Raw genomic sequence first — 10,564 nt, forward strand, 5'->3', positions numbered from 1 at the left:
AGAGATGTGGCTGGTGATGCCTCTGAATCGGCCCTGCTGAAGTGCATCGAGCTGTGCTGCGGCTCCGTGAGGCAAATGAGAGAGAAGAACACCAAAGTGGCTGAAATCCCCTTCAACTCCACCAATAAGTACCAGGTGAGTGGAGCCGTACGGCCCTTCCCGGAGGGAGATACTTGTGTATATGGCAGTGTGCTGGGTGGCCTCTGTGAGTTGCTGTGAGGCCGCCATGTGCTGGCAGGGAGGGGGAAGGGCAAGAGGTGTCTGACTGTGTCTGTCAAGTCGGCTTAAAATAAACCTGTTATCTTAAGTGGAGAGCCGGATCTGTGTCAGTACCTCACGCAGGCTCCTCCGCCTCTCTCAGTGCCAATTGCAGACTCTTCTTCTTCCCCTTCTCCTCCTCCTGTACTTGTGCTGAGGGTGCAGCATCTAGTACTGGGCCGGTGTGGGAGCGATGGACCTCTAACATAAATCGGTGCCGTTCTCTGGCCTGGCGGATTAGGTGACACATGGCGCTGCTCCTTGATATGATGAAATTGGGTGACTCCCGGTGGTCTGGCCCCTGGTCTGTTGGCAGGATGAGGGTGGACTGGCGGTGCGGTGAAGCTTTAAACTTCTCTGTGGGGTGGCCTAATCTCGTTAGTCAGCTTTCCCTTCACTTTCCACACTAAGCTCCTTAGTGATTGACGGAGTGAACGTGATTGACGGAGGAGTTAGCCGAGCGTCAGTCACGTCACACCCGGAAGTCTGAGCGCGGCCATCTTGTTGGTTGGGCGGAAGGAACACTGCGAGACAGTCTCCGGCTTGCTGCAATTATAGATGTTACATGCCTATTTTAAACACCGAATGGGTGAGTGCACATTTGTGTTTTATACCAATAAAGTGGTCTTGAGATAATGCACTATGGGCTTGTCCCTTTTTCTTTAATATCCCCCATATATGTGAGATACGGCACCACCAGGATTCTGAGAGGATTTTTGTTTCAACTACCTTGCATCCACGCTTTGGCTTTGGGAGTATTGTGAGCTGCACGGTTCTGGAAAGAGGTTGCAGTGGTCCTTAACCACTCACTGCTCCAAACCCACTATCGTCTGATAAGAGGCAGTATGTGGTGGCTGGGAACTCACCTTTGTCTATATTGATCAAACACCTTTAAGTGTGCTATTTTACATCTCTAAGCATTGCGATTTTGAACTATTGCTAGAACTTACCATCATCCTGTACGCCTACGTCTTCAAGCGATTGAATGCATGCGGACTGTTGGGATCTTTTCTCAATTGTTTTAGCGCAACTCTTTTTTATATGCATACAGTTTTAACATACCATTGTTTGGAGTCTGCTGCTTATGTAAAGGCGCGGGGTATTTATTGTGATTTTAAAACGATAAATGCAATGTGATATTTAGCTCAATAATGAAATTAAAAATAAAAGCAAGATTACCTTTCTCCCCAGGTATAGCATAAACCATAGGTAAGTATTCTATATAATCAGACCACAATTGTCTGTGAATTGCGCAGCCAACAGTCACTCCGCTGCAGATGGAGTGAGAACAGGCTATGCAAAATGGGAGACAAATTTCAAATAATGCACTAAATCTGATATTAAAGAGGAAGTAAAGTAATTTAAAAAAAACAAGAAAAAAAATCCCTGTAAAGAGAAAGGCATAATGAGCTAGTATGCATCGCATACTAGCTCATTATGATGTACCTACCTTAAAACGAAGCCCCCGCCGTGCCGCCCCCTCAGCGACAGGACGGCCGACATGTCCGGCCGTCCTGCTTCCTGGTTCGTGTCCTCCGGCCATTAATATAGGCTTACCTATAGGTAAACGTTTGTGAAGTGGGTTTACAACCTCTTTAATAAAAATGTATAAAAACAAAAATCAGCTTTTAGAGAAAAATCTACTATGGTTCATACAACTGGGGTTGTAATCTCATTACCTTTTTATATTGTATTGAACAAAAGACCAGTAAAATTACCATAAACCCAACCCAGAAGGAGGAACTTTATCCCCATTGGTTGGGATATTTTATCCATTAACTGGTGAGGTAATTGGCCACGCCTCTCTACTATTCACCCGGTATTTTGGATATTAGAATTATGTAATAATTCCTTCAATTAAGAATAATCATAAAAACAACATAAAAACCTGTCCATACTCTCATAATACACACGTGTCCATCGAATATCTCCATCATGTATCTTGGCAGGGATTGGATCTGGTAATACCATTTTAAAAAGGATATATTTTTAATACAATATATATTTTTATTGGAAATAACTAATTTTACCCTGAGACTGCATTTAGTAGTATTCTCCAAAGGGGGCAGTATTGTATTGCTTATTAGATTCAGTATAAACAATACAATAGTATATAATTACACTACTATTAACTGATAACCTTTGGCTAGTGAAAATCCATAAATTATCAAAATCCTGTCAAATACGTCAGACATTGTGTCTAGGATATAGTATTTATGTGGCCATAAAAAGTTAAACACAAACGTTTCTAAAATGAGGTAATTAGTTTCAAGACACATAAGTTCTTACACATAATAGAAAAGTATACTTATGTGTATATGTATATATATCTAACATTATATAAATTCCAATTTCACACTTCTATCAATAATAAAAATACAATGTATTATCGTTAATATACATCTTGCACATGATGATGCTTTCTAAAACATATTTTTAAATGAACCTGATAAATACACTGAACTTATTGTTCATTATAAAATACAGATAAGATTACAAGCAAGACTGGCCATCAGTGACTGTTGGTGTCTGGCTAAAATGACTCTTATCTGATAAGATGTGAAAAGGCCTCATTTATTTATGACCAAAGACATACAGAGATCTTCTATTGAACTTCTCTGTAAAGGCATCTTGCAACAGAACATGACTTGTCAGTGACCTCATGCAAGATGGAAGCTGTGCTGTTCAAAATCTCTATATAGAACTGAATATACATAGCTTTTTATAATACCCTTTTTCTTTTATTTAATCTCCCCAATAATCCTGACAAAGTTATTGGCCTAATGCGCTAGCATGCACCACATACTAGCACATCATGACACTTGCCTGTAAATGGATTCATCCAGTGGCATGTAGTCACCGCTGACGGGGCTTCCTTAGATGTTCGCGGGCTCCGGCTGTTTGAATGGCAGAAATTGTTAATATTTCCTGAACAGTGCAAGTACCTACGGGGGTACCACATTTAAAGCAGGCACGGCACCCCTTGCACCATCGAATGACAGTGCACTGAAGGTGCAAACAAGCAGCCCCTGCTGACCCAATAGGACCCAGTGTTTGAGTAGCACCTGTACTACCCCCCCCCAATTTGACAGCCCTGGGTATATCCACAGATTGTGCTGCAGTTGTCATGTAATGCTACCTCAGTTCCAGATAATAAAAAGTCACGGTCTTCTAGCACCTTCAGGAACTTTCTCAATAACTCCGCCTTCTTGTCTCTCCCTTAGTTGTCCATACACAAGAATGCCAATCCTGGGGAGTCTTGTTACTTGCTGGTGATGAAGGGGGCCCCTGAGAGGATCCTGGACCGATGTTCCACCATCTTGCTGCAGGGCAAAGAGCAGCCTCTGGATGAGGAACTAAAGGACTCCTTCCAAAACGCGTACATGGAGCTGGGTGGTCTGGGTGAAAGGGTGCTCGGTGAGGGGGGACTCCGGAGGATGGGATGCCATTGGGAGGGGGGGTGTAAACGCTGGGGTAATGGTCTGACAGTCTGTCAATGTTCTCTGTTGCAGGCTTCTGTCACTTGGCTATGTCTGATGAACAGTTCCCCGACGGCTTCCAGTTCGATACGGAGGAGGAGAACTTCCCCACAGAGAACCTGTGCTTTGTTGGTCTGATCTCGATGATTGATCCCCCTCGTGCCGCTGTGCCAGACGCTGTGGGCAAATGCCGAAGTGCCGGCATCAAGGTGAGGAGCCAAACCTTGGAGTCTTCTAACCAGAAGTGAAATATTGGCTGTTTTTTTAAGTACTTTTATTGTAACTATGAGGTCAACTATGAATGTTTAATACCGAAGTGAGGAGTGCAGGTTCCATCAGCTAGAAGTCTCTCAAGAAAGCTCTAGGACAGAATATAGATATTGGCCAACGTCCCACAAATCTTATCACTTCTCTTCTGCAGGTTATCATGGTCACCGGAGACCACCCTATCACAGCAAAGGCCATTGCCAAGGGTGTGGGAATCATCTCTGAGGGTAACGAGACTGTGGAGGACATTGCTGCCAGGCTTAACATTCCAGTTAACCAAGTGAACCCCAGGTATGTTGTAGGCAATGTTCCCTTTAAGCTGCGCGCATGCGCGGCCGCACAGTCTAATTAACGGTCGGGCGCAGCACAAATTCAGACCGCGCAGCCGCGTGAAGACGGTGAAGGTAGTGAGCAGTGCGCCCCGAGAGCCCACCCATTGTGTGACAATAGCGAATGAAAATTCGCTATTGTCACACAGATCCTCCTCCTGGCCAATCAGAGAGCGGGTCCTCCCGCTTCCTGATTGGCCGAAAGGCAAACCACCCCATGCCATTGGCCGAGGTCCGAGGAGGAGGCGGGAGGACTGAGGAGACGCGGGAGCTGAAGAGAAGCTGCCGTGAGGTAAGTGCACGGGGGGAACGCTGGCATCTCTGCAATTGATTGGGGGCAATGCTGTGGCACTCTGCAATTGATTGGGGGCAATGCTGTGGCACTCTGCAATTGATTGGGGGCAATGCTGTTGGCAATCTGCAATTGATTGGGGGCAATGCTGTGGCACTCTGCAATTGATTGGGGGCAATGCTGTGGGCACTCTGCAATTGATTGGGGGCAATGCTGTGGCACTCTGCAATTGATTGGGGGCAATGCTGTGGCACTCTGCAATTGATTGAGGGCAATGCTGTGGGCACTCTGCAATTGATTGAGGGCAATGCTGTGGCACTCTGCAATTGATTGGGGGCAATGCCGTGGGCACTCTGCAATTGATTGGGGGCAATGCTGTGGCACTCTGCAATTGATTGGGGCCAATGCTGTGGCACTCTGCAATTGATTGGGGCCAATGCAGTGGCACTCTGCAATTGATTGGGGGCAATGAGGTGCGCACTCTACAATTGATTGGGGGCAATGCTGTGGGCACTCTGCAATTGATTTAGGGCAATGCTGTGGCACTCTGCAATTGATTGGGGGCAATGATGTGGCACTCTGCAATTGATTGGGGTCAATGCTGTGGCACTCTGCAATTGATTGGGGCCAATGCTGTGGGCACTCTGCAATTGATTGGGGGCAATGCTGTGGGCACTCTGCAATTGATTGGGGGCAATGCTGTAGCACTCTGCAATTGATTGCGGGCAATGCTGTGGGCAATCTGCAATTGATTGTGGGCACTCTGCAATTAATTGGGGGCAATGCTGTGGGCACTCTGCAATTGATTGGGGGCACGCTGGTCACTCTGCATTGACGTCCCCCCCCCCCCCCCCCCCATTGCTCAGTCAAAAGGTTTGCGCTCAGAAATGTTTTTATTTGCTCAGCACAGTAAAAAATTAGAGGGAACATTGGTTGTAGGCCATGGCCATTCTGAATGTTTGGCCCTCCAACTATTGCAGAACTAGAAGTCCCCCTTTGGGGAGTCGTGCTTGTAACTGTCAGCCATGCAATGCTTCATGGGACTTGTAGTTCAACTACAGCTAGAGGGCCACAGGGTAAGCACCCATGTTATAGGCAACCCACCCCCTTCTTTCCTCCCCAGTTATGGTATCACAGGAAGTGAGGCCAAGTGACCCAAACCAGAGGACTGATAAAACACAACTCTGGCCAGAATTGTGTAGCAGCAGATAGAGCGGGAGGGGTTAGAAACTGTTGGGTTGTTTTTGGTACCCCTACTGTTGTTGTGACCCCCCCCCCCCCCCCCCGACTCTATACCAGTTGGGTTGTGCTCCTTTCTGGTTTCCTGAAGTTCTTAATTTTTTGTTTTTCCTTTCCTCTCCCCAGAGATGCCAAGGCCTGTGTGATCCACGGCTCAGACCTGAAGGACATGGCTCCTGAACAGATCGATGATATTCTGCGACACCACACTGAGATTGTCTTCGCCAGGACCTCTCCCCAGCAGAAGCTGATCATTGTGGAAGGATGCCAGAGACAGGTGAGCCCGAGTTCCTGTCCTCGCCATGAAATGTATATGGCTCTGCTGGACAGCTCCTGACCGGTCTCGTTTTGCAGGGCGCCATTGTGGCTGTGACTGGTGATGGTGTCAATGACTCCCCCGCCTTGAAGAAAGCCGACATTGGTATTGCTATGGGTATCGCCGGCTCTGATGTGTCTAAGCAGGCAGCTGACATGATTCTGCTGGATGACAACTTTGCCTCCATTGTGACCGGTGTGGAAGAAGGTGAGTCTCTATTCTGCGGTGTGGTCACATAGAATGGTTCGTGCTTAGACTTTGCATGACGGCGGTTCTCTCTTCCAGGACGTCTGATCTTTGATAACCTGAAGAAATCCATTGCCTACACTCTGACCAGTAACATCCCAGAGATCACACCTTTCCTTATCTTCATCATTGCCAACATCCCTCTGCCCCTGGGTACCGTCACCATCCTGTGTATTGATCTGGGTACAGACATGGTGAGTGTGATGTGAGCCAGGAACTGGGGGGCTCTCTTGAGACAGGAGACCCAAGGATTGGTGGGAGGGCTGAGTGTTCTTGGAGTCAAGGACTGGCAGGAGGTTGATCTTTTAAGACACTTTGAATGACTCTCCTGGGGGGGGGGGGGGGCGATATCTGACACTGTGAATCTGCTAACTTGTCTTCTTTCAGGTCCCCGCTATCTCCCTGGCTTATGAACAAGCAGAAAGTGACATCATGAAGAGACAGCCCAGAAACCCCAAAACAGACAAGCTGGTGAACGAGCGGCTCATCAGTATGGCATATGGGCAGATTGGTGAGTGTCTGATGTCAGTATGGTATATGGGGGGGGGGGGGGTCAGTATGGTATATGGGGGGGGGGAGGTCAGTATGGTATGGCGGGGGTATAATTTGCAATAAGGATATAGTAGTATTATGGGGATGGAGTTACACTAGGGATATGAGAGGGTGGGGGAATTTAGGGGGGAGCTCACAAAGAGGATGTAGGGGGTGTTCTAGGAAGAACCTACTATAAGGTTATGGGGGTGGGGGGGGAAGTAACAATAAGGATATAGAGGAGAGTAGGGAAAAGTTACAAATGGCTAAAGTGGGGTTTGCTGAGCTTGTGTAGGACATTGCGTTAGTGATGAACGCACAGGGTGGGTAACTGATACTTCCTTCTGTATGCTATAGCACTGTCTATATAGAAAAATGCCTTTCATTTGGACATGGGGGGGACGTCCTGGAGAAGCCCCCAGGCTGGCGCTCGTGGGGAGGGGGGGCGCCCTGGAGAAGCCTCCAGGCTGGCGCTCGTTGGGGGGACGCCCCTGGAGAAGCATCCAGGCTGGCGCTCGTGGGGGGACGCCCCTGGAGAAGCCTCCAGGCTGGCGCTCGTTGGGGGGACGCCCCTGGAGAAGCATCCAGGCTGGTGCTCGTGGGGGGACGCCCCTGGAGAAGCATCCAGGCTGGTGCTCGTGGGGGGACGCCCCTGGAGAAGCCTCCAGGCTGTTGCTCGTTGAGGGGACGCCCCTGGAGAAGCATCCATGCTGGCGCTCGTGGGGGGACGCCCCTGGAGAAGCCTCCAGCCTGGCGCTTGTGGGGGGACGCCCTTGGAGAAGCCTCCAGGCTGGTGCTCGTGGGGGGGGGCGCCCTGGAGAAGCCTCCAGGCTGGCGCTTGTGGGGGGGGGGATGCCCTGGAAAAGCCTCCAGGCTGGCGCTTGTGGGGGGACGCCCTTGGAGAAGCCTTCAGGCTGGTGCTCGTGGGGGGGGGCGCCCTGGAGAAGCCTCCAGGCTGGCGCTTGTGGGGGGGGTGCCCTGGAGAAGCCTCCAGACTGGCGCTTGTTGGGGGGATGCCCCTGGAGAAGCCCCCAGGCTGGCGCTCGTGGGGGGACGCCCCTGGAGAAGCCTCCACGCTGGCACTCATTTCTCTGTACATGTCCCTGACCACCTGCTCACCTATTTTTTAGGTATGATCCAAGCCCTGGGTGGGTTCTTCAGCTACTTTGTCATCTTGGCGGAGAATGGCTTCCTGCCCTTGACGCTGCTGGGCATCCGTGTGTCCTGGGACGACCGATGGCTCAACGATGTAGAGGACAGCTATGGACAGCAGTGGGTGAGTCTTCGATGGTTATGGTGCTGCAGATAGAGCTGCATTGGTAATGTGTGTTGGGTGGTGGTGAAAATTTAGCAGTAGATTTACCAGTGTTCTCATTCCCGCAGACCTACGAGCAGAGGAAGATTGTGGAGTTCACCTGTCACACATCGTTCTTTGTCAGTATTGTGGTTGTCCAGTGGGCTGATTTGATCATCTGTAAGACCAGAAGGAACTCCGTCTTCCAGCAGGGCATGAAGTGAGTAAAGAATCCTGGAGATTGGGTGGGGGGAAGACCTATTCCTTGCCTTGTTGACTGACTGGTGTAATATGCTCACTCCTCCTCACAGGAACAAGATCCTGATCTTTGGCCTCTTTGAGGAGACCGCACTGGCCGCCTTCCTGTCATATTGTCCCGGTATGGACGTGGCTCTTCGCATGTACCCACTAAAGTAAGTCTTTAACTGTCTGGTGGTGGAAAGTTCTCGATTTTGGTCTAAGGTCTCATGTCTAAAGGACTGTTCGGTGGGAGGGGGGGACTGGATCTGTAGCCTCCACTGGTGATAGGGGATGCAAGGGGGACGGAGACACAACCTTCCCCAGGACCTCTGCTATCTTACAGGGTCTGTAGCCGTCCTGGGGGGGGGGGGGGGTTTCTGTTGCATTCCTCAGGCATAGTGGGTGGTTTGTAGTCTTCCTCAGGGTCAGGGAGGCTCTGTCACCTTCCTCAGGGGTGGCAAGGGTATGCCGCCTTCCCACACAGGTTAGACAGTATATTGCAGTCTATATAAACCTCTGCATTTATGTAAATCTTTTTTTTTTTTCTTTTTAGACCAACGTGGTGGTTCTGTGCCTTCCCGTACTCCCTGATCATCTTTATATATGATGAGGTCCGTAAATTGATCATCAGGCGCAGCCCTGGTGGTGAGTATCTTTCCCGTGTGTGCAAGTTGGTTTGTGACCCATGGTCTCCCGTGTGTGTGTGTGCTGGTCTGTGCCCTGTGTCTCCCCCTGTGTGTGCGTGTTGGTCGGTGGCCCCTATGTGTGCGCTGGTCTGTGTCCCGCGTCTCCCCTGTGTGTGCGCTGGTCTGTGCCCCGCGTCTCCCCTGTGTGTGCGCTGGTCTGTGCCCCGCGTCTCCCCTGTGTGTGTGCACTGGTCTGTGCCCCGTGTCTCCCCTGTGTGTGCGCTGGTCTGTGCCCCGCGTCTCCCCTGTGTGTGCACTGGTCTGTGCCCCGCGTCTCCCCTGTGTGTGCGCTGGTCTGTGCCCCGCGTCTCCCCTGTGTGTGTGCACTGGTCTGTGCCCCGCGTCTCCCCTGTGTGTGTGCGCTGGTCTGTGCCCCGCATCTCCCCTGTGTGTGCGCTGGTCTGTGCCCCGCGTCTCCCCTGTGTGTGTGTGCTGGTCTGTGCCCCGCATCTCCCCTGTGTGTGCGCTGGTCTGTGCCCCGCGTCTCCCCTGTGTGTGTGTGCTGGTCTGTGCCCCGCTTCTCCCCTGTGTGTGCGCTGGTCTGTGCCCCACGTGTCCCCTGTGTGTGCGCTGGCCTATGTGTGCGCTGGTCTGTGCCCCGCGTCTCCCCTGTGTGTGTGCGCTGGTCTGTGCCCCCCTGTGTACTGGCTCTGCATCCTCTGACCGCACTCCTTTTTTCTCTTCTTGCAGGCTGGGTGGAAAATGAAAGCTATTATTAAACCTGCAGTTTGTCCCATCATTTCACAACGTCATCCTCATCCTCACTCCCAGCCCCTCCCCCTGCCCCCCTCTGTCTGCCTGCACCCCACTCGTTCCTGCGTGCACCTGTCTGGCTTGGCCTGTTCCCGTTAGGAAGACATGAATCGAGGGGCGCAGCTTTGTCTGTGTGCGTCCGTACAGAGTTCTCATTGTGCCTTCTCTGGTTTGGTTTTTGCAAGGGAGCACGACGTCTGAGAGATGTTTTATAAATATATTATAAATATATATCTGCATTTTTACAAATAAAGTTCGGGTTTGAAGAGGTCTCTGCCGTCTGCTGTCTGATTATTCACTGAACAATGTCTTACTGGCTGCGCTCTTGGGGGTGTCAGGTCATCCCTCTTGGCACAATGTAGCCGGGCACAGACAGACCTGTTAATACATGTGGGGATGTATCTAGAGCGGGGGTTGGCAACTCCAGAGAAGGGGAGGTTTACTTCTAAAACACAGAAGTAACTAAAGGTCCTGGAAGAGGGCGGGGGGAACATGTTAAGTGGGTGTGGTCAATAACGGGGCAATAAAATGAATCTTGCATTTGTGTCTGTTCCTCTCCCCCCACAAAGTAATGCTCCCCTGACATTGGTGGCCACTGAGGATCCCAGCAAGGTCCCCTCCTACAATGGTGGCC

General features: G+C 50.4%; 1 protein-coding gene across 1 annotated transcript in view; it reads left to right on the plus strand.

Moving 5' to 3' along the window:
• Positions 1-10,201, plus strand: part of LOC309545803 (sodium/potassium-transporting ATPase subunit alpha-1-like) — a 93,816-nt gene extending 83,615 nt beyond the window's left edge. Inside the window, exons 11-23 of the mRNA XM_082245162.1 lie at positions 1-135; positions 3,483-3,675; positions 3,771-3,946; positions 4,159-4,295; positions 5,991-6,141; positions 6,219-6,387; positions 6,466-6,620; positions 6,814-6,937; positions 8,088-8,233; positions 8,341-8,471; positions 8,563-8,664; positions 9,045-9,136; positions 9,868-10,201. Coding sequence (XP_082101288.1) covers positions 1-135; positions 3,483-3,675; positions 3,771-3,946; positions 4,159-4,295; positions 5,991-6,141; positions 6,219-6,387; positions 6,466-6,620; positions 6,814-6,937; positions 8,088-8,233; positions 8,341-8,471; positions 8,563-8,664; positions 9,045-9,136; positions 9,868-9,896 — 1,740 coding nt within the window. The 3' untranslated portion in view covers positions 9,897-10,201. The remainder of the gene's footprint in view (positions 136-3,482; positions 3,676-3,770; positions 3,947-4,158; positions 4,296-5,990; positions 6,142-6,218; positions 6,388-6,465; positions 6,621-6,813; positions 6,938-8,087; positions 8,234-8,340; positions 8,472-8,562; positions 8,665-9,044; positions 9,137-9,867) is intronic.
• The last annotated feature ends 363 nt before the right edge of the window (positions 10,202-10,564 follow it).

This window comes from Pelophylax lessonae (assembly GCF_965119305.1).
Source record: "Pelophylax lessonae genome assembly, chromosome: 2".
In the NCBI taxonomy this organism is placed as follows: Eukaryota; Metazoa; Chordata; class Amphibia; order Anura; family Ranidae; genus Pelophylax; species Pelophylax lessonae.